Source organism: Dendrobates tinctorius, unplaced genomic scaffold (assembly GCF_039654945.1).
Source record: "Dendrobates tinctorius isolate UK_male_01 unplaced genomic scaffold, ASM3965494v1 ptg000184l, whole genome shotgun sequence".
Lineage (NCBI taxonomy): Eukaryota > Metazoa > Chordata > Amphibia > Anura > Dendrobatidae > Dendrobates > Dendrobates tinctorius.
The window spans coordinates 11,840,148-11,865,349 of record NW_027361851.1 but is presented as its reverse complement, the minus strand read 5'-3'; the positions used below and the strand labels follow the sequence as shown (position 1 = coordinate 11,865,349).

The 25,202-nt window shown below is 42.1% G+C and overlaps 1 protein-coding gene across 3 annotated transcripts in view; it reads left to right on the top strand.

The window, feature by feature from the left end:
- The window catches only part of LOC141055130 (netrin-1-like), a 317,167-nt gene that overhangs the window by 101,445 nt on the left and 190,520 nt on the right, over positions 1 to 25,202 (top strand). For all 3 annotated transcript variants that reach the window (XM_073552107.1, XM_073552106.1, XM_073552105.1), the window contains one exon: positions 8,098 to 9,122. In XM_073552107.1, coding sequence (XP_073408208.1) covers positions 8,129 to 9,122 — 994 coding nt within the window. In that variant the 5' untranslated portion in view covers positions 8,098 to 8,128. The remainder of the gene's footprint in view (positions 1 to 8,097; positions 9,123 to 25,202) is intronic.

Here is a 25,202-nt window from a genome sequence, read left to right as displayed (position 1 = left end):
TTATGTGTGATCTAGTGCAGTGGTGGGATTAGTTTCCGCACCGCCCAATTCCCTAGTGAGGGTTTAGGGTCAGGGCGAATCAGGGCATAAGGTTCGCGTGCGGCGACAGGTGCGGAGCCTGTATAGGGAACGTAAGTAGTGCAGGGACGCTTCCTCAGGGGAGCTCAGGAGGTCTCCACATCCCTATTTCCTATTACAGGGCCCACCACTGTAATTGTTCCTGTGTTTCCCCTTATTATTTAAATTCGCCAGCTGGAGGCGGGGTATCCAGTTTTACGTGTACTTTTTAAATTCGCCAGCTGGAGGCGGTGTATCCGGCTGCACGTTCCGGTATTATTTAAATTCGCCCCGCTGGAGGCGCTGTATCCAGGGTCACGTGTGTCATAAATTCGCCCTGCTGGAGGCGCTGTGTCCAGCCACACGTGACCGTGACACCTATGTTCAGTGATGTCCTTCTTTTCAATAGTGCACAAAACTGTTGTTGACAGCGCTATTATGATCACCTAAAAAGACAAACACCACAGGATAACATGTCATACGGCATCCATAGTGCCTCCATCTGCCCCATTATAGAGAATAATCCACAGGGGATTCTGTCTGAATCACGTATTTCAGATATTTACATTGAAACAACAGTGTAAGTGCTCAATGCAGAGCGCAGTATAAATCTGAGCTGAGCCTTACAACGATCTTTGGGAGGTAGAATGAACAAAGCAACAGTGAGTGAAGAATTGGTTTTATTTCTTTTTTATTCCACTTCTTGTGCAGTATAAGTGATTAGACCACATTATTCTTTGGGTCGGTGCGATCACAGCGATACCAGTTTAAATCACCATATTAAGACAGCCATACGTTTTCCATATTTTGGTTGACAGACTCATGTTACAGCTTCTTTTTTGTGGGACGAGTTTTCGTTTTTATTAGTACCATTTTCGGGCACACTACATTTTTTGATTGCTTTATATTCTGATTTTTGGAGGTACAATGAACAAAAATCAGCAATTCAGGATTTTTTTTTTCATACCGCTCCTTGTGTGATAGAATTGATATGGCAGTTTTATTATAATCATTTTTTTGCATTTTTTTATTCTGAGAGGTATAATTTTTTTATTTTTCCACTGATGGAGCGTTATAGGGGGCTTGTTGGCATTTTTAGCTGTATAATTTTTATTTATGCTTGTCTTTTTGATCTTATTTTGTTGCAGTTTTTGTTCAGTGGTACGATGATAAAGCTTAGATTTTTTGCCACTTTAATTTTTTTTTTTTTTTTACTGTGTTCACTGAAAGGGTTAACTAGTGGGACAATTTTATAGGTCTGGTCATTCTGGATGTGGCGATACCAAATATGTTAACTTTTTTTGTTTATTTTATTTTTACATAAATCAATACCGTATATTTATTGGAACAATATTTTGTCTTTTTTTGGTTCTTTATTTGGGGATTTATTTTACACTTTGCAATAACTTTTTTTTTACTTTTTTACGTTGTCCCAGGATGCGACATCACTGTATAGTGACAGATCGCTGATGTGATAGTCTGCAATGCTACTGCACTGCAGGGCATCAGAGCAGCATCTTACAGGAAGGGAGGAGGCGTGTAAGCTCCTGTTCTTAGGAGGCACTCACAGGCTACCTTCCCTGCAGGACCCTGAAGGACCTTGGAGCCATCTTGCGACCGGTGGTCACTATGGAGACCATCGACACAACGTGATCACATCGCATTGCCCCAATGGTAGCACGCTCGAAACTCACTCCCTGTGCAATGCTCCTTGATGTTACTGTCAGTATTGACAGCGGCATCAGAGAGGTTAAATGTCCTCGATCAGTGCTGGCACCGATTATGGGCGTTGCTGCAGGGTGTCAGCTCTCACATAGAGCTGACACCCACAATCGATCTCGTCAGTGTTCACCATGAGCCTGCACGATCGCGGCACCATACATAAACTTCTCTTTGCAAGAACGCAGCTCCCGCAACGCAGTATATGAATGGTGCATGTCCGTAAGGGGTTAAATAAAGTTGCCAGAATAATGTAAGCAATGGCCATGACATGAAACTCATACATATCTCTGGAACATGGGCTGATGAAACAGGATGAAATTTGTCTACCATTAACTTTATTTATAATTCATGTGTTTTGTTTCATCATATTAACCACATCGATGTAATTAATAAGCAGAAATAAAACAAATCTTCACTAGAGTGAATAGTGCATTGGAGAGCTAGACTGCCACAGGTGGAGTATAAGAAAAAGTTAAAAGGATAGTTATTACTGCCCTTACGCCTTTACAACTGGGCTAATTCTGTCCGTGCCGGCTCCATGAAGAGAGGCTTTATGTCTGTCATCACATGGCCATTATACCCCTATCTATGTGCTACACAAAGAAAGTACACTGCCAAATTCCTAACAAATTAATTGCAGAGCTGGGGATAGAGGAAAGAGCTGTCACTGAAATGCTGCTGTATTGTTTGTTGGTAAACTTTCCCAGGATGTGGCAGGATAATCCAAATTACATGAGTAAATGTCTAGCTGTTGCTTCAAGATGTTCTTTCAGCACTTAAGACTTGTGTCTAAAAGTGTTACTTGCAGAAGTCTTTATGTGAAATAGCTTTTAAAGAGACAATGCTGTTAAATTAATACATCTAAAATGTAAGTGTTATATAATTAATAAATATTAAAACACTAGATGGTGGCTCAATTCTAACGCATCGAGTATTTCTCTCTCCCTCTCTGCGCCACAGATCTCCCGACGGAGGCGTGCGTCGTTCGAATGCGCTGATTGGTTGCGGCCAGCCGGGCGCGACCAATTAGCGCCGCGGGATCTCCGTAACAGACAGACAGACAAACAGAATAAGACGATTATATAGTAGTTATATATATATATATATATACACAATATACATATACACAGTATATTAATGTATTTATCATTCACGATAACAGAACACTGCATGATAGTTGTAATAAAAAAGAAAAAACACATTTTTACATAGCATACTGCTATACATGATTGCATTTTTATGGTTCTAAAATTCACAAGAATAATGCAGCAGGACTGAACATTGCGACTTCTAGATGTTTTTTTAAGCAAAACCATATGCTTTGTTATCAGTATACTGGGATTGTAGCAAACTCTGTATTATGCACAGAGTGAAACCTTGGCAAATAAAGCATCTATTTTAGCAAGTTGTTGTAAATCCAATTAAAGTAATATATTGCTAAGGCTCTGGTTATCCCTCAGAGAACATTGTATGCCAGTGCAAGGGAGCCTAAGTATAATAGACCGCTAAAAAAGTGCAAGAGTGCCTAGAGAGCAAATCAATAAAAGATTCCAGAATAAAGTCCTTGTGCTTTGCTAAAACTTACATGGTAGTAGAGACCTGGACCCCAGCCTGCCGCCCCTTCATGCGTTTCACTGTTCTTTGCGTTTTGCCTCCTGACTGGATTTACAACTACTTGCTAAAATAGGTGCTTTATTATCTGCCATGGTTTCACTCTGTGCATAATACAGAGTTTGCTACTATCCCATATACTGATAGCAAAGCTTATGCACTTTACTTTTGAAATTACTGCTAATTTATACTATAGGCACTACAGCACTTTATACTGGTAGAATTCCCCTTTAGTCCTGCATGGTTTGTGGTACTCTGGACTAACGTATTTATTTTGTTTGATGTATTTAATAAAATAATATGATTGTTTAAAATACTCGTGACCTCTTTCTGCTCTGCACCCATAGAGGTAATTCGTGATATTGATCTTTAGAGTTTATTCTACTTCCTAATCTGCTTTTGGAATTTGTTTGTGCTTAATATCCCTTTATTAGAAAAATCTATATTACAAAAAAGTGTGCATCTGCAAGCTAACTGCGACCTAGTCCGAGTGTGCTCCATTAATAACCACCCTTTGTTTCCTATCCCTGAGCCAGCTCTTAACCCACTTACACATATTTTCCCCTATCCCCATTGTTCTCATTTTATGAATCAACCTTTTGTGTGGCACCGTACCAAAAGCTTTTGAAAAGCCCATGTACACCACGTCCATTGCATTCCCTTGGTCCAGTCTGGACCTTACCTATTCATAGAAGCTTATCAGATTAGTCTGACAGGAATGATCCCTTGTAAGCCCATGTTGCTATTGGGTCATGAGGTTATTCTTCTCCAGATACTCCAGTATAGTATCTCTTAGAAAACCCTCCAGGATTTTACCCACAGTAGAGGCTAAGCTCACTGGCCTATAATTTCCAAGTTCAGTTTTTGTCCCCTTTTTGAATATTGGCACCACATTTGCTATACGCCAGTCCTGCGCTACAGACCCTGTTATTATGGAATCTTTAAAGATTAAAAAGAATGGTCTATCAATGACTGTACTTAATTTCTGCAGTACTCGGGGGTGTATCTCATCCGGCCCCAGGGATTTCTCAACTTTTGTGATTTTTAGATGCCAATGTACTTCCTGCTGGGAAAAGCAGGTGACATTTATGGAGAATTTTTGTTATCACTGATCATGTTATCCTTCATGGGATTTTCTTGTGTAAATACTGTTGAAAAAAGTCATTAAGCATACTGGCTTTTTCCTCATCCTCACCCACCATTTCACCCAAGTATTTGGTCATTAACAAAAGTTCATCTCAATATTTTGTTATATGTCCTTTGTTGGCAATGACAGAGGTCAAATGTTTTCTGTAAGTCTTCATAAGGTTGGCACACACTGTTGGTGGCATGTTGGCCCATTCCTCCATGCATATCTTCTATAGAGCAGTGATGTTTTGGGCATGTTGCTTGACAACACGGACTTTCAAATCCCTCCAAAATTTTTCTATGGGGTTGAGATCTGGAGACTGGCAAGGCCACTCCAGGACCTTCATATGCTTCTTACGAGGCCACTCCTTCATTGCCCTGGCGGTGTACTAGGGATCATTGTCATGCTGAAAGACCCATCCATGTTTCATCTTCAATGCATTTGCTAATGGAAGGAGGTATGCAATCAAAATCTCACTATACATGGCCCCATTCATTCTTCAGTCATCCTGGTTCCTTTGCAGAGAAATAGACCCAATGCATGATGTTGCCACCACCATGCTTCACAGTTGGTATGGTATTCTTTGGATGCAATTTGGTCTCCGTCAAACACGATGAGTTTTGTTTCTACCAAACAGTACTACTTTGGTTTCATCAGACCATATGACATTCTCCCAATACTTTTATGGATAATCCAAATGCTCTGTAGCAAACTTCAGATGGGCCAGAACATGTACTGGCTTAAGAAGGGGGACACATCTGGCACTGCAGGGTCTGAGTCCCTGGCAGCGTAGTGTGTTACTGATGATAGCCTTTGCTATGGTGGTCCCTGTTCTATTCATTCACTTGGTCCCTCCATGTGGTTCTGGGATTTTTGCTCACCGTTCCTGTGATAATTTTGACCCCACGGGGTGAGATCTTGTGTGGAGCCCCAGATCGAGGGAGATTATCAGTGGTCTTGTATGCCTTCCATTTTCTTATTATTGCTCCCACAGTTGATTTCATTATACCACGCTGCTTGCCTATTGCAGATTCAGTCTTCCCAGCCTGGTGCAGGGCTACACTTTTGTTTCCAGGGTCCTTTACAGCTCTTTGGTCTGCACCATAGTGAAGTCTGGAGTGTGACTGAGGTTGTGGACAGGTGTCTTTTATACTGATAAATTCAAACAGGTGCCATTACTACAAGTAATGAGTGAAGGACAGAGGAGCCTCTTAAAGAAGAAGTTACAGGTCTGTGAGAGCCCGAAATGTTCCTTGTTTTTAGGTGACCAAATACTTATTTTCCACCATAATCTGCAAAATAAATCTTACCAAATCAGACAAGGTGATTTTCTGGATTTTCTCATTTTAACTTTCATAGTTGTGGTCTACCTATGATGTTAACTACAGGCCTCTCTCATCTTTTTAAGTGGGAGAACTTGCACAATTGGTGGCTGACTAAATACTTTTTTTCCCCACTGTATCAGTATTTAAACGAGGCTTATGATATATTAATAATGGATATCCTGTGGGAATGTATTTTAAATAAGGGAGCTGCTACTATGTGGAATTTGGCATACTAGTAATTGCTGCTATTTTAGGTGTTAGAAAACTTCAGCTAACTAATGAAAAAAATCTGATACAAGTAAATTACAGATACGTTATAATATATTCACATTTATTAAAGAAATTTGTAATTATATGTTTAGGTATTACATATTGACAAAAAACAGTGTATGAAAAAATTCCAATTTATTCATTTCAGCAAAAACGTGTGAACTATGATATTTACAGTTCCTGGTAATAAGCCCAATACAGCACATCTTCTGTTATTATCTGTATTATTATAATGCTATAATTAATGTATTCCTTTCAAGTCTGCCCTTCATGAGCAATAGCGTCTTGCAGATCTGTTACAAGACAGGATGCTGACATGGATGTCACATAACATTATTGTGTTTACAGAATTTGGAACACTGCTCCATAAGAATTCTCACACTTACAGTCCTTTAATTTTGGGCCAGTAAATTTCACACCAAAATGTGAATATACATGTTATTTGTGCTTGCGAGGGATGTGAGGAAAAAAAAAAAACAAGACAAAATGGTGCAAAGAAAATTAGCCGTGCAGACACTGACATATAATTAGGAGTAAAGTGGAAAAGACAGACAAACAATGTTCCTGGCATTTTCGCAACGCCTTTAGAAAATAGGTAATTACATGGCATACATACTAATGAAATTGTGTATGTATACATTATCTTAAAGAAAAGAGTGCAAATGAGCTGTTACATCTACAAGGTTTGTAAAATGAAGACACACATAACCGAATCAAAATCAGATGACTATATCAATTTTTGCAAAATTCTTTGACAGATTTTGGGACTTTGATGTAACTCCAGATTTACAGCTAAGGGCTCATACTCACTTGCGAGAGACTCACATGTTTCTCGTGCAAGTCTCTTGCATGAAAACCTGGAACTACCGCCTGCACTCAGACCAGAGTGCGCAACTACATGTATTTCTATGCAGCCGCATGCTCCGGTCCTAGTGCTGGCGGCAGTCCCAAGTTTTCATGTGAGAGACTCGAACGAAAATCGTGCAAGTCTCTCACAAGTAACTATGAGCCCTAATATTCACAATTTTTTCTTCAACTTTTTCTTCAATTTGTAAGCAATGCAATTCTTTTGTAGAACACAATACATGGTAAAGAGAGTGCATCACATTTTTATAGTAGATGTTTAAAACAGTGATACAATTTGAAAGAACACGTACGAGAGAAAATGAAAGAAACCAAGCTAAAGGCGCTTCCACTCGATGATACCAAGGCTTTAAAAGTATATCTAGAATAAAAGTTTTTTTTACTAATAAAAGGTCTCGAAGATATTGCTAGATAATGTAAAAATGTTCAATAACATTCCAACGCAGTGCGTTTTGGCTATCTTTCAGCTATTCTTTCATTTTCTCTGTTCGCTGCACGCTGGAACCATTTTGAGGAATTATTTACGGCAAAGGCTTTCTGGTATTTCTGGCTTTATACAGTGCTATTCTTGCAATAGAATGAGCAAGCCTTAATAGATCCTATTATAACAATTGATTTTTTGACTCTAGGTTAGGATAGATCTGTCACAGAATAAAGACTTCCGTTATTAATGGAAGATGTGGTGCTGATATGGCAGAGCCCAATATGTCATCAGCTTTTTAATTAGTTTAAATTAGTGGCAGATCAAAAACAATAGTAATGTGTATATACATCAGTAGCAGGCACTTTAGAGATGATTAGGAGCAGAAATTATCACGCCTCAGTAATTGCGCCCTTATGGCAGTTACAAATAGTTTCCTTTCTCTTGTGGTTTCCTTGTGAAGATTCCTTTTAATGTGAAATTCAAGGGTGTATCCTTCCCTTGTGGTCTTAGGTCAGATTTGATAAATTGAAGGAAATGTTCAACAAGCTTATCTTTGAGGATCAAGTAGCTACCTTGTCATAGTTGCCCATGGCCTTAAGGATTCTCAGTAGGAAAGAGAAAATTATATATTGTATATAATTTCAGAATGCCCATGTATACTTTTCAATATTTATACTGTATTTTTTTTCTCTAAGGTAATGTTTCCAAGACCTTGATTGCTCTGTCATGCCTCGAATTTTGTGGGGTTTAATTCCTTTTTATATCATCTCCTTGCTGTGCCCATTGCCGAAGGGTCAGGAGAATAATTCAAATAAAGCTACAACACACCGTGGGTCTCAGGATGGCCCATGCTATGATGCCAAACAAAGGCCAAAGTACTGTATCCCAGACTTTATCAATGTTGCTCTTGGAAAAGAGGTAATTACATCCAACACGTGTGGACGAACACCACAAAAACTCTGCTTTTTTTTGGACGCTACTAATGTGACGTCACGACGATGTCAATTATGTGATCAGAAGAAGACTGAAACTTCCTATCCACCATCATACATGACAGACACAGATGGCCAAACATGTTGGAGATCAGAAAGCGGTATCAAGTATCCACAGAATGTTTCACTGACTTTACGTCTTGGACGGAGATTTGAGCTAGTTTATGCTAGCTTGCGTTTTTGTTCTCCCCGTCCTGACTCTATGGCAATCTATAAATCTATGGACCATGGAAAGACTTGGATCCCATTTCAGTTTTACTCTAGTCATTGCCGTCGTGTTTATGACCAGGCAACCATCAGCTCTATTACAAAACCCATGCAGCATGAAGCCACCTGTACTGACTTTCAAACAGGAGTTAAACCCCTAACTAAAGGGCTTGTAGCTTTTATGCCATTAGCGGGTCGTCCTTCTGCCCGTAGATTTGAGTACAGTCCTGTTCTACAAGATTGGGTAACAGCTACAGATATACGTGTGGTCTTCAATCGACTTCATCATGGAAAGAAATTTGGAATTCGAAGAAAGACTGCTTTCTACGGTGTTTCTGAATTCCAGGTTGGAGGAAGGTGTAAATGTAATGGTCATGCATCACGGTGTACAGCAAGTAAAGATGGATTAATATGCGACTGCCAACATAATACCATTGGCCCAGAATGTGATACCTGCAAGCCCTTTTTTTATGACAGGCCTTGGCAAAGAGCAACGCCAAGCAATGCACATGAGTGTGTGGGTAAGTTTATAAGTTATTGGAACAGTTATTGGCAAACTCTATAACAGTATTTGAATAATAATAATGATAATAATTGAATAATAATGATCTGTTCTTTGTCTTGCTTTATTCTTTATGCTTACTTTATTGCTTTATTGTTTCAGCTAAATTAATATGTGCCTAGCTGATACATAAAATATTTTAATTTCAGTTAAAGGACTTTGCAAGATAATGAGGACTTTTGACATGGGTTTGGTTGAAAACTTGAGTATTTTGGGCAAAATATCAAATATTGTCTCATATATTTTTTTCATCTCCGGCAGGATGCGGCCAGGCCCTGCTGTGTTAGTAGAATGAAATAGGTATCTGTTTGTGTGTGGTTCTTTTATAGAGTGTTAGGCAGCTGATCTAATAGTACAAGTGAGAAAAATAGGCTATAAGAATAGTGTACTACAAGCATCTGTATGACTGGCACCCATACAAGTCCTATCCATGTGCACTTAGAATATTGAGCAAAAAAGATAAATGAATAATTTGGGTGAAACTGAGTTCTACTCAAATTTTACAAAGATCTGCATTTACCAAAATGCAGATTTTTTTTATTCACTTTTGTGCAGATTATGTAGAATGGTGGCAGATGGCTATAAAAGATCATCAAGAGGTTAAAAAATAAAAAAATAACTATTCTCATCTTACTGTTCACCTCTACAGGCTCTGTAGTCATCACAAGCCCCTGTCGGCCATTGTCAAATCAAATCTCGACAGCCGAGCACTGAATCATCTTCTCAGGCTGAGCCGAGATTTCTGTCTCTAATGAGGCACTAGATGATCCTATGCGTGTGCATGTACAGCAGGGCTAGCGTCACCACCCAACACACCCGGGCAAGTTTCGGGCCCCGGGACAAATGAGGGGGCTCACTCACTGTGGGGGCCTGGACCACTCCCCTAGCAGCTGTGCTGGGCCGTCTGTTTTTTTGGTGCTGTTTTATGGCTGTCAATTTAATAGACATGGCCATGCACAGTGCACTGTGTGTTTGGGTCTGCTAGTAGTGACGCAACTGGCCTGACACACAAGCACAATTAAAGGTACATAGCTGGCCCATCCGCGTCACTACTAACACTTAGTGCACTGTACGCCTTACGGTCATGTCAAAGTGATGGCCTTCCAGCAGATGACCCTACACAGCCACATGCCAAGCAGAGGAAGATTAGCAAGGCTGTTGCCAGCTTCCCCATGTTAAAAAAATTTCTAATGTGTCTGTATGTCTGTGTGTGTGCATGTATAATGTGGATATCTTTGTATGTCAGTGTGTGTATACATTTATGAATGTTTATATATTTTTTTAACTATTTGTCTTCAAATATGTATATGCACTTATGCCTCTGTGTTTTCGTTTCTGTGTATGTATGTGCAGGGTCGGATTGGGGTGTCTGGGGCCCACATGAGGAATTGACTCTAGGGACCCACCCTACAGCTATATGTATATACCCGTTAGCCGCTATCCCCATTAGAGTGGAGCATCAACTGTAAAACAAAGGAGGTTCCTGTACATCTACTGTGCGCACGCCATCACTGGGATGTACAATTAAGGTAGTTTACATTAAAGTTGTTCTTTGGTGAAAAAAGTTGTCACTGATTCACAGGTTAGGTAGGTGATAACCTAATGATCTGTGGTGCCAAACCATTAGAATCAGCGCTGATCCGAAGAAAGGGGAAATGTTATACCTGACAGTGCACTTTTATCCCCATTACAACCCTTTCGCCCCAAAGCCAGTTTTTCACCTTCCTGACCAGGCCAATGTATACAATTCTGACCACTGTCACTTTATGAGGTCATAACTCTGGAACGCTTCAATGGATTCCACTGATTCTCAGACTTGTCTCGTGACATATTGTACTTCTCAATAGTGGTAAAACTTCTGTGATATGACTTGAGTTTATTTGTGAGAAAAAAAAATAAGTGAAAATTTTGCAAATTTTAAAACTTTTTACAATTTTTTTGCTCTTCCCACATGTCTACTTTACATCAGCACAATTTTTAAAACAATTTTTTTTGTTAGGAAGTTATAAGGATTAAAAGTTCACCAGCAATTTCTCATTTTTACAACACTTGCAAATTCAATTTTTTAGGGACCACATCACATTTTGAAATGACTTTGAGGGGCTTACAGGACAGAAAATACCCAAATGTGACACCATTCTAAAAACTGCACCCTTGAAGGTACTCAAAACCATATTCAAGAAGTTTATTAACCCTTCAGGTGCTTCACAGGAATTTTTGGAATGTGAATGCATTTTTTTTTTACTTTCACAAGGGTAACAGGAGAAAATGGACCATAAAATTTATTTTGATATATCTCCTGAGCATGCAAATAAACCATATGTGGGGGAAATCTACTGTTTGGGCACACGGCAGTGTTCGGAAGAGAAGGAGCGCCATTCCACTTTTTGAATGCCATGTCATGTTGGAGAGCCCCTGATGTACTTAAACAGTGGAAACCCCCAAGTGACACCATTTTGGAAACTTGACCCCTTAGGGAACTTATCTACATGTGAATTGAGTACCTTGAAAACCACAGGAGCTTCATAGTAGTTTATAATCTAGAGCCATGAAAATAAAACAAAACATTTTTTTCCCAGATAAATCTTTTTAGCTCCAACTTTTGAATTTTTATAAGGGTAACAGGAGAAATTGTTCCATAAAATTTGTTGTGCAATTTCTCTTGAGTGTGCAGATACCCAATATGTGGAGGAAAACAACTGTTTGTTTGGGTGTATGGCAGGGCTTAGAAGGGACGGTGCGGAATTGGAAAGCCCCTGATCTGCCTAAACAGTGGAAACCCTCCCACAAGTGACATCATTTAGGAAACTCGCCCCCTTAGGGAACTTCTCTAGATGTGTAGTCAGCACGTTTAACCCACAGGTACTTCACAGAAATTTATAACGTTAAGCTGTAAAGATAAAAAAATTAAATTTTTCCCGCAAACATCTCTTTTAGCTCCAAATTTTATATTTTCACAAAGGTAACAGGAGAAAATAGACCCCAAAAATTGTTTTGCAAATTCTCCTAAGTTCACTAATACCCCATATGTGATTGAAAACTACTTTTGAAGCACAGTGAAAAGTTCAGAAGGGAAGTAGCGCCATATTACAGTGTAGATTTTGCTGCGCTGGTTTGAGGGTGCCATGTCACAATGGCAGAGCCTCTGAGGTGCCATAACAGCAGAACCCCCATAAGTGACCCCCATTTTACAAATTAAACCTTTCAATGAATTCATCTAGGAGTGCAGTGATTATTTTGACACCACAGGTGTATCACAGAATTTTATACTATTGGGCAGTGAAGAAAAAATAATTTACATTTTTACCACCAAAATTGTGTTAACCCCAAATTTTACATTTTCATACTGGGATAATGGTAAAAAAGCACCATGATTTGTCTTACAATTTCTGCTGAATGTAGAAATATCCCATATGTGTCTGTACAGTACTGCTTAGCCATATGAAGAGACTAGGGAGGGACGGAACGCTATTTGCCTCCTGTAGCGCAAATTTTCCTAGAATAGTTTGCGAACTCCATATACAGAGCCCCTAAGAGCTAGAAAAACAAAATCCTCCCTCAAGTGACCCTATTTTGGAAATTATACCCCTTTTGGAATCTATCTACAGGTGTAGTGATGATTTTGACTCCATGGGTGCTTTGTAGAAAGAAGTAGCAGTGCATGTTGCTGAGTGAAAATTGAAAACTGCCGTTGTAGTGACCAGTATGCCTAGCCTGTGCTTTTGGAGACACACACTCATAAATTAGGTGGGCTCTCATCACTGTAGAAAAGCCAAACATGTGGGTGCTTAATGTGGTTAAGGACACTGGGGCTTATAAGGAAGGGGGGGCATTTTGATTTGGGAGCTGAAAATTTGCTGAGTTTCTTTCGGGTGGTGAGGAGCCATTTTGTTTTTCCAGAACCTTTGTGCTACAAGTAAAGTGGAAGCCCCTATATTTCAGTTAACAGATGACGGACCGAAGTGTGGAGTGTGAGAAATTTGTGGATTGAGTTGAAGCTTTTGTTGGAAACATTTTTATAACATTTATGATCACATTTATCTGGCGCTCTATACTGAGCATTTACTTTGGGGTTTCCATATAAATCTCCGACTGACATGACAGATGGAACCACCGATGTATCAATTCCCTATAATGAGGCAGCAGAGTTACTCTGTATTCTGTCTGGCTTCTGTTCAGTGGTGTCCTCCTTTTCAGAAGTGCACAAAACTGTGGCCGACAGCACTTTTATGCAGTCCTTAAAAGACGGACACTGCCGGATCACATGTCCTATGACATCCACAATGCCTCCATCTGCCTCATTTTAGGGAGTCTTTCACCAGATGTTCCATCTGAATTATGTATTTCAGAGATTTACACGAAAACCCCGGTTTAAGCGCTCATCGCAGAGTGCAGGATAAATATGTGCAGAGCCTTGCGATCTTTGGCTGGCAGAATGAAAAAATCAGCATGTGAAGAATTTGTTTTATTTTTTATACCATTCTTTGTGCAGTTTAAGTGATTAGGCGACTTTATTCTTTGGGTTGGTGAGGTGCAGCGATATCAGATTCATATTGGGTTTTTATGTTTGGCTGCTGTCACACACTAAAAGACGCTTATTATTGTAAAAACTAGTTTTGTATCATCATTTTGAGAGATATAGTTTTTCCAGATTTAGGCCTACAGAGTCATGTTATAGCTTGTTTTTTATTGGTACCATTTTCGGGTACTGACATTTTTGATTGCTTTCTATCCTGATTTTTTGGAGACAGATTGAACAAAAACCAGCAATTCAGGAATTGCTTTTGGTTTTTTTTCTTATACTGTTCCACGTGTGGTAAAATTGGTAAGGTAGCTTTATTCTTCGGTTCAGTATGATTATATTGATACCTAATTAATATTTTTTTATGATTTGGCGCTTCTACCCAATAAAAACAATTTTCTATAAAAAATTATTTTTGCATCGCTTTATTCTGAGAGCTATAACTTTTTTATTTTTCTGCTGATGGAGCTGTATGATGGCTTGTTTTTTGTGGGACAAGATGACATTTTCAGCAGTACCATTTTATTTACATTTGTCTTTTTGATCGCGTTTTACTGCACTTTTTGTTTGGCGGCATGATGGTAAAGCATTGTTTATTGCCTCGCTTTATATTTATTTTTTTACGATGTTCACTGAAGGGGTTAACTACTGGGACACTTTTATAGAGCAAGTTGTTATGGACGCGGCAATACCAAATATGTGTACTTTTATAGTGTTTTTTTGCACAAATAAATGTATTTATTGGAAAAAATATTTCATTCTTTTTTTTCTTTATTTAAGGATTTAAAAAAAATATATTTTTACACTTTTTAATTTTTTTTATACTTTTTTACATTTTCCCATCCTGGGACATCACTGTATGGTGACAGATCACTGATCTGATACTCTGCACTGTAGAGTATCACATCAGTTTCTGACAGGCAAGTAAGAAGGCATGTCAGTGCCTTCTCTCAAGCTCTCTTACAAGCCGCCTTCCCTGCAGGACCCTGAAGGACCACACGCCCATCTTGCTGCCAGGAGTCTCCATGGAGACCATCAGGACAATGTGGTAACATTGCATTTTCCTGATGGAAGCGCACAGGGAACTCATTCCCTGTGCAATGCTCATCTATGCCGCAGTCACTACTGATAACAGCATTAGATAGGTTAAATGCCCACGATCGGTGCAAGCACCAATCGTGGACTTTGCTGCAGGATGTCAGCTCTCACACCAAGCTGACACCGGCATCTAATCACTGAAGATCTCAGTGTGAGGCTGTTTGATCAGTGCGCTGTACCTTTATGGCTTTTTGCGGGATCGCAGCTCCCGCAGATCAGTGCATGTACGGCGCATGTCAGGAAGGGCTTAAAATACAGCTGCAGGTTGGATATAGGACCCCAGCTCCATTCATCCTCTTTGGGGCTGCCAGAAAAAGCCAAGTGCAGAATGCAGCCACTTAGGGAATTAATGGTTCAATGCTCCAGTCGTACAGGCTGCTCAATTCTTATGAGGATAAAAAGTTCCACAATCTGCGATCGGCTGGGTCACAACAGTCGGACCATCCACGAATCAATAACTTATCACTTATCCTTAGGCTACATTTGCAAGTTCAGTGGATTACATCACTTATTTGTATGCCAAAATCAGCAGTGGACCAATCAGAAGAAAAGTATAATGGAAATATGTAACCACTCCTTGTTTTGGCTTGCCAATACTAAAGTAAAATACTGACCAAATACTAAACTTGGGAACGTGGCCTTAGGATAGGCTATTAGAGCCCCGTCTCACATAGCGAGATCACTGAAGCATCACCGATTTTGTGACGCAACAGCGACCTCGCCAGCGATCTCGTTACGCTTGACACTCAGCAGCGACCAGGCCTCTGCTGCGATGTCGCTGATCATGCTCGAATGTCCTGGGCCATTTTTTGATTGTTGGTGTCCCGCTGGCCAGCAAGCATCACTGTGTTTGACACCGATGAGCGACCTCGTTAGCGACTCAGAAATCAGGGACGCAGGCGGGAGTCGTCAGAATAGCTGCTGTGTGGCAAGGTCCTAACGACCACCGAGGTCGTTATATGAATCGCTGGATCATTGCTGCGTCGTTGGGTGTCTGACTTTTTGACAGCTTACCAGCAACCATTTAGCGATGCACCAGCGATCCTTACCTGGTCGCATCATTGTTGGGATCGCTGGTGCATCGCTAAATGTAACGGTACCCTTACTTGCTTTCACCTTAAAACCTCTCTAAGTGTATCTTTGCTACTGTGTAAAAGACACAGGAGAGGGAAGGATTAAACGTCAAAGTGATTAATCTCTATTGGAAATGCATAATCTTCTTATTGATATCAAAGAGAACAAATTAACTCCATTCATAACACAATCTCCTACACCAGGGGTGGGCAATTAATTTTCCAGAGGGGCCACATGAGAGGCCATGACTGTTGTGGAGGGCCGAACCAATAGCTTGAAATTAATTCTACAACATATGCGGCATGAGCCCCACACAGCCTCCCCCATATGCAGCATGAGCCCCACACAGCCTCCCCATGTACAGCATGAGCCCCACACAGCCTCCCCATGTACAGCATGAGCCCCACACAGCCTCCCCATGTAAAGCAGGAGCCCCACACAGCCTCCCTATACACAGCATGAGCCCCACACAGCCTCCCCATGTATGGCATGAGCCCCACAAAGCCTCCCCATGTGTGGCATGAGCCCTACACAGCCTCCCCTTGTATGGCATGTGCCCCACACAGCCTCCCCATGTACAGCATGAGCCCCACACAGTCTCCCCATGTACAGCATGAGCCCCACACAGCCTCCCCATGTACAACAGGAGAACAACACAGCCTCCCTATACACAGCATGAGCCTCACACAGCCTCCCCATGTACTGCATGATCCCCAGTTTCCCCATATACTGTGTGAGGCCGGACACAGCCTCCCCATATACTGCATGAGCCCCACACAGCCTCCTCATATACTGCTTGAGCCCCACACAGCCTTCTTATATACAGCATGAGCCCTACAGTCTCTCCACATACTGAATGAGGTCCCACACAGCCTCCCATACACTGCATGAGGCCCCCAAAGACTCCCCATATACAGATTGATGTTAGGCTGGCGGAACGCACCAAATATTAAAGATGATAATGAGATACGTTCTCAGCCTGGGGTCCACCGTGCAGAGATGAAAAACTGCTGCTGGGTAATGGCGGATGCTATATGGCGGTGTAATACAGGAACACACAGGGTAAACTTCACCCCATGTGGGCAGAGGCAGACTCTTTTAACACACAGAGCTGCACAAGCGCTAATGTATAGTCACAGGACTCTGCCCCTGACACTGGGTTAGAGCCCCTCTAGACACACTAGCGCTCAGTGCCGCGACTGCGGAGCCAACTAAAAATACCAGAATGGTAGTGCATCGTGTGCTTATTGCACCACTCGGACAGATGCCACTAACCACCCAGACTAGGGAGGAAAGCGCTGGATTTGCGCACGGCGTCGCACTGGCGGATGCAGCCACTAAATGCGGTACAGACGTGTGTTATGATTAGGTCACCAAGGAGGATAGCCGGGAAATAAGCTAGGCAACCAGAACACCAGAAATATTGGTAACTTAGCGGATTGCAGACCCCTAAACCTAACAACACAACTAGAATTAGCCGTGGGATGTACCTATGATGCCCTAGACGCCTCAGCACAGCCAAAGAGTTAACTAAGCCTGAAGCAAGAAAGGGAAAAGCTAAACTGCCCCGGAGCAGAACCCCAAAGGAATAGATAGCCTCCAAACATATATTGCCGGTGAGACAAGATTAGACACAAACACAGGCAGAAAATAGAGTAAGCAAATGATGGGGCCCAAACTGTCTAGATAGCAAAGGACAGAAAAGATACTGTCTTCAAGCACGCAAAAACCCTAAAAAATCCAACACGCCACACAACCTCGCCCCCACTAGATCAGCATTCTGGTGTGAACTGGAGGCAAAACCAAAGACACTGCTATAACAGGGGATTAGCAATACTGGACAGACTGACATAAGCTGTGGCTTTATGGAGCGGGGTCCAGCACTGGTCCCAGCAGGGAACAATGCTGAACCCACACAGCAAAACAGAAAGCAGAGAAAGGCAAAACTGGATCAAATGCAAAAAGATTCCAGCAAACAAATATCTTATCTGAACGATGCAGGACCAAGCAGGGGACAAGCGGACTTCAAGATGCATAGGAAGAAAAACAAATCACCAGCAGCAACTGAGGGAAGCTTGCTCACTTAAATCTTCTCAGTCTGTAACACCTGACTTCCACTCATCTTCAGGTGATGGACTTCTGTCAACCCGACCAGCTCCACTACCCGCAGCCACCAGAGGGAGCCCAAACTCAGAAGTCAGGTCAAGAGTGTTCACAACAGAGGTGCCCAGAACAGGAGGGCACCGTATGGAGCTGAGTGAGGTGCTGTGAAACGGTAGCACCGTTGCATAAGATGGAGCCACTAGTAGGCGCTGACTCTAAACCCTAAACGCTACAAACATGCGTTTCCAAAGGAGGGGAGTATAATAAGTCAGTCATCAGTTTCATGCATCCATCATCACTCACATACATAGCAAAAAGAGTCTATACTATCGCATGGCCGAGCGGCCATGCAAACCTTTTATAGCAGCGTCCTTCCTGGACCTTCCTGATGGTCCAATCCGAGCTGCTAGAGCACCTGAGCATGTGACCTCCAGCCTCCAATGAGAGGTCATCCCACGGGCATGCTCAGTAGCCTGCAAAAGGAACTTAGACTCTGGAGCTGCTTGCCTGCTGGCTAGTGTGGATTGCTGAAGCTGAACCAGAGGTGGCAGCAGCAACCAACCTGACAGCACTTGCCTGAGGAAGATGCTGGGATTGATGCCTTTGCTGAGCAGCCTCTTCTGTGGCCAGAACAAAATGGGAGACCGCAGAAGGCAAGGCTCAGGATTCCTCCTATGCAAAGGCAGGATCCCAACGCCTAACAGATTGAGCCCCACACAGCCTCCCCATAAATAGCATGACACTATACAGCCTTCCCATAGCCTCCCCATGTGCTGAATATCACCCCCATAGAATCCCCATGTGCTGCACGTCACCCCCATAGAATCCCCATGTGCTGTCACCCCCATAGAATCCCCATGTGCTGTCACCCCATAGAATCCCCATGTGCTGTCACCCCTATAGAATCCCCATGTGCTGTCACCCCATAGAATCCCCATGTGCTCTCACCCCCATGGAATCCCCATGTGTTATCAACCCCATAGAATTCCTATGTGCTGTTTCCCCCATAGATCCCAATGTTCACCCCCATATTCATACATATGAAAAAAAACACCACATACTAACCAGTTCCTGCTCCCAGGTGTCCTGCTTCTGCCTCTGCCTCCGGAGCGCTGACTCTCTGGCGGTACACAGCTAACACGATGACATCACATCATCACATCAGCTGTTTCACACGCTGATTGGTGGAGGAAGTGGCTGGAGGCCCCTCCTCCACCAATGCTGACAGCGGGCGGGAGACAGCGGGTGGGAGTCAGCGGGTGGGAGGGCATGGTGCGGCCCACAGACCTCACTTTACCAGCCCCATGGCGGTCTCGGTCCATGGGCTGGACTGAGACAGCCAGAGGGCCAGAAGTGCCACACGGCTGCACTTTGCCCAGGACTGCCCTACACCAAGACAAATAATACCACATACAAGAGAGAAATACCATCACACCATGACCAGACCACATATTACCCCCTCATAGTGATCAAATAATACTACAATAATGATCATTAATAAATACCACAATGCTAATAATATGAATATTACCTCTGGTGACATTATAAACAGGAACTCTGTACATAGTGTCAATGTACAGGGATCTCATTGACATTATGCACATGAGTTCTATATATAGTATACAGTGTTTAGCTTTCTTCTAGCCAGGACTCTTCCCTGCAGAAAATAACACACAGTTATCAATAGCTGATTGCTTCTAGAGGACATTCCTCACTTTTTTCTTGATTTCTGCACTACATCAGATGAAGAAAAAAGTGACATAGTGCCACAATGCACAGTAACAGAACCTCCCTTTTGTTTCCCCATGAAAGAAAGTATCCTCAAAAGTAAATTATACTACAGCAATAATGTTCCCTAATAGGCACCTACAGTAATTATGTCCCCCACTTGCCACCATAAACTAACAAAATACGTTCCTCAATCTTGTCCCCTATGCAGTAATTGACACTCATAATGGGCCCCTTTATTTAATAATGTCTCCCATCCTAGGCCCCTAAGTAGCTCCATTTTGGGCACCTATGTATCCACCCCATCCTAGGCCCCTATGCTTAACCATCTTAGGTTTCTGTGTTCATTACCCTGCCTATTCAATTTGGAAATTAAACTTCTTACCTTCCTGTGCTTTTGTGGCTTCTTATCTGGAGTGATCGTTATTATGGCCACCAACCCATCAGAGGCTGTGTGCAGATGTTGGTGAGTGGTGCATTGCAGTGACATTTAAAGGCTGCTGGCCGGCAGCTATTTAACATCACTGCTATACGTCGCCCACTGACATCAGCGCAAAATAAAGGGTCAGACGTGGTTTATATGGCCATTGAACAGTGATATGATTATTATGGTAGCAGGTTAGACTGATGTCAATGTCTGAGCATTGGCCAACTGCCCTGGGTCTCTTGAGGTAGTGTTACCCTATAACTTTCCAAATCAGCCCAATCTCCGACACTTGTACAGCAGTATGTCATATGGTGCCGAACTATGAATCCCAGCAGATCATCAGCAGATCCTGTAAACCATTACTACTCATATCTAACATGTGCTATTGAAGGACTTGTCCACCTGGCAGCACTCTATCAGCCACCTGTAGTAGAAATTAGGGGAGGACCAGTAGTCTGTAATGGCTGAGGTGGCTGCTTTTGTGAGACCTTTGGTGATAGGCTCCAAAGATACAGCAGTATGAAGGACATGAGACACCAACAGCAAGAAGAGGAGCCACATCCATCGGCCATTTAACATCACATAGCAGTGACGTACAATGACATTGAAGTGCACGGCCTTTGATTGGCCGGCAGCCTTGAAGCACCACTGCTGTGCGCTTCATGATGACGTCAGCATGCGATGCATAGCAGGGATGTTCCCTGCCACCATCTTAACTTTAGTAGTATGCACTGTGCGCTGACTCGTATGGCCTTTGATAGGTCCATAGTCATTAGAACGACCACGGTTACCTGTTAGCACCCATTAAATCCGGCACAGGGGCCCACCAATGATCCGGGGCCAACTAGAGGATTGTCCGGTGTCCCCGTTGACCAGTCCGATGCTGTGTCAGCGCATTGCATATGTGCATATCTACGTAATGTGTGCAAGCATTTGTGTGCATGTCTATGTGTGTGTGCATGTCTCGTACCGTATGTGTGCATCTCTGCTTATCGTATATGTATGCATGTCTGCATACTGTATGTGTACATGTGTGTGTAATATATGTGTGCATGTCTCAGAACTGTATGGGTGCATATCTGCATATGGTGTGTGCATGTCTGTGTACTGAATGTTGGCATGTCTGCACACTGTGTATGCATATGTCTGTGTATTGTATGTGTGCATGTCTCTGAACTGTATGGGTGCATATCTGCATATTGTGTGTGTGCATGTTTGTGTACTGCATGTGTGAATGACTGCATTCTATATGTTTGTTTACAGTATGTGTACATGTCTCAGTACTGTGTATGCATGTCTATACTGTGTGTGCAAGTCTGCATACTGTATGTGTGCATGTCTGTGTACTGTATGTGTGCATGTCTGTTGTGAAGATACGGAGGGTCAGCAGGTGCCCCAGTCCGCTAGCCAAAACTGCATGGACCAGGGATCATCCTAACGAATGCCCACTCTCCTTTTACCTTAGGCATAGCGCTACTCAGACAACACAGGGTGAGGGTAAAACAGCATGGCAATACTTTATTGAACCACAAAACAGGCAAATAACTTATAGAACAGTCCCAGCAAAATACCTAAGATGGAGCCAATTGCAGAGTCTCATCCTTCCGCTGAATTGCCAGGATAAGAGCAGCTGTTACTTCAGAGCTTCCAGGGCAGACTACCCCACCTGTGGCATGCACAGGGAGGAGGTATTGACAAGCTAAGAAAGATGACAGTCCTTCCAGTTAAGGGTCACAACCTGGCTTCTCCAAACAACTCCATGGGGCCATGTGACTGTTGGGTTCCATTTCTGGATTTCACAAACATATCCATGGGGCTCAGGTGACCAGTGGGTTCAAATCCTGACTACCCCAAATGTATCCATGGTTCATCGATGGCCAAGGGAGCAGATCTGTATTCTTTCAGCCGGGTCGTGGTCAACTAAGCTGGTATCCTATAGAATGTCAAATATGTGTTCCTCATGATAGAGCTATTATGTTTTGGCTGCGGTCTTATACAGAGTCTCTGGGTCTTTAGATCTCATGATGTCTTGGCTGTCTAGATGGAACTCTGTATGATGTTACAGATGTATATATACTCTTTTTATAGTAAACAACTGTCCTTCAATCCAGCATTCACAGGTAAATTAGAAGAATGGTGACAAGATGAACTTGCATTATTTGATTATGCTAACTATTTGCATAGTGTTTCCTCCTCTGTTTTGCAAGTCAACAAGTCAGCTGACCTGCACAATATGTAGATAGCCTATCAGCAAACATCATTGTTCAATTGTCCTGCGTCTCCATCATCCAGGATAACAGCACAACATGTTACAAGAACGTCAGCTTACAAGTCAATATTACAGGCTTATACAAATAAAAGTCTGTGTTTTCTTGAACAAAAGCAGAACAGAACAAAAAGAAACACATAAATTCAAAAGTCAACATATAGGTGGCAGTCTATTCATCCAGGCTTACGGAAAATAGACGTCTGGTTAATTAAGATAAAATGTATCGTCATATCTGCATATTTTTTGTGTGCATGTCTGTAAACTGTATGTGTGCATGTTTGTGTGCATGTTTGTGTACTATGTGTGTGCATGTCTGCGCACTGTATATGTGCACATCTGTGTACTGTATTTGTGCATGTCTGCATATTGTGTGCATGTCTGTGTACTGTGTGTGCATGTATACATACTGTATATCTGGGGAATGTGTGATTATAAGGCTATGTGCACAAGCTGCGAATTGGTCTGCGGATTTTTCTGCCCTGATTTTGCACAATCGGCAGGTAAATCCACAGGTCAAAACACCTGCGGTTTATCTGCGGATTGGCATGCGCTTTTTTCATCTCTACAATGGAGGAGATGGCAAACCGCAGCAGAATCCACAGAAAAGAATGACATGTCAATTCTTTCTGCAGATTGGAAACCACATCAAAAACCGCATCGTCTGCACTGCGGTTTCTATTTTCCATAGGATATAATGGTTCCGTACAACGCAGCTAATTCTGCTGTGGATCCGCTGGGTCAAATCCGCTACGGATCCACAGCAGAATCCTCAGCGTGTGCACATACCCTAAGATTTTTATGTTACTTTTTACATTTACAGTTAATTTATTATGCTTTTGGGTCTGGGGACACCTCAGAGCATAATATGGGATATTAAATTTAAATTTTCAGAGAATAACTTAGTTGAACAGGAGAATTTGAATATTGCCTTATCCGCTCATCTCTAATAAGCAACAACCCTCTGCATGAGCGGTTGGTGTATGATGGGTTGCTCTATCATTATTTCAAACCTGTTCTACCTCTACTTTTTAAGATGGGGTTCTGCAGCATCCTGTAGTAGTATTGCGACCTGATATTGGTAGGTATGGCTGCAGTTTTCTGAAATGATTTTTGCATTTATGTCTTTTTTTTTTCTATGAATGTGTGATACATCAAGGCCGGGTGCCGATGATCGGGAACTAGCAGCACTTTGGACGTAGTGCATGTTTGCTGCGTCCAAAGCACTGCCTTCTATTGAATGCAAAGTTTTGCAGATTACTGTTATAAGTAGAGTTGAGCGATACCAGCCGATACTTGAAAATATCGGATCGGAATGGATCGGCCGATCTTAAAAAAAAGTATCGGTATCGCCGATTCCGATACCGGGAACCAATGCAAGTCAATGGGGCCAAAATATCGGAATTAAAAAAAACCCTTTCTTTCCTTGTAGGTTAATTCTACATGAAGAAAAACAACTAAGAATAATGTAGAATGTATTGTGGGAGGTGGAGGAGACATTAAAGCCATAGAGGTTTAGCCCAATCAAATGGAATAGCAGGAATTAAACTTTTTTTTTAAAGATGTTAGGAGTTACAAAGATATTGACTATGTTAGCCTCATTTATATTTTGCCAGACATGTATGTCTTCTTCTTCTTTCTTCTTTCTTCTTCTTTCTTATTCTTCTTCCTTTTTTTACCTTCTTCTTCTTCTTCTTATTCCTTTTTTTACATTCTTCTTCTTCTTCTTCTTCCTTTTTTTACATTCTTCTACTTCTTTTTTTACATTCTTCTTCTTCTTCCTTTTTTTACATTCTTCTTCTTATTCCTTTTTTTACATTCTTCTTCTTCTTCCTTTTTTAAATTCTTCTACTTCCTTTTTTTACATTCTTCTTCTTCTTCTTCTTCTTCTTCCTTTTCTTACATTCTTCATATTCTTCTTATTCAACAATTATTATTCTACATATTCAGCTTCTTCTTCTTCTTCCTATTCTTCTTCATCATATTCTTGTTTGTGTCAGGCATTCCTGTAGTTGTTATCTAGAAAAGTTAGAAGTTTACACCTTCCGTTCTGCCTGTCACAAAAGATTTACAACAGGATTTGTCCGCGTTCAGTTTGGCCTGCAGCAGCAGGCCTTTTCCAGGGGCACCACGAGGAGAAACGGACTCACCCCCATACACTGCTTAGTCTTCTTCTGCTTATAAATAAGATAATATCATTTGCTCAGAGTATTAGTTTTATGCTTAATGTTCTTCTGCTTTGTTTTTTTTATGCTTCTTTGTCTTCTCTCTCTTGTTGTTCTGCATCTTGGTGGTTGTCTTCCTGTTCTTTGTCCTCTTGAACCAGCTGACGGTACTGGCACCCAGAGGGGCAGCAGAAGGAACAAGAGCCAATGGCACTACCGAGGACCAGCTGACGGTGCTGGAACCTGGTTACTAAGCAGGAGGTACCTGTGCTACAAAGCACTACCAAGGACCAGCAGACGTTGCCGGAACTCGGATACCGAGATGGAGGCACCTAGGCCAAAGGCTCTGACGAGAACCAGCTGACGGTGCTGGAACCCGGAGGGGTAGCATAAGCTGCAAGAGCAAATGGAAATAGCGAGGACCAGCTGACAGTGCTGGCACCCGGAGGGGCAGCAGAAGGAATAAGAGCCAATGGCACAACCGAGGACCAGCTGACGGTGCTGGAACCCGGTTACTAAGCAGGAGGTACCTGTGCTACAAAGCACTACCAAGGACCAGCAGACGTTGCCGGAACTCGGATACCGAGATGGAGGCACCTAGGCCAAAGGCTCTGACGAGAACCAGCTGACGGTGCTGGAACCCGGAGGGGTATCAG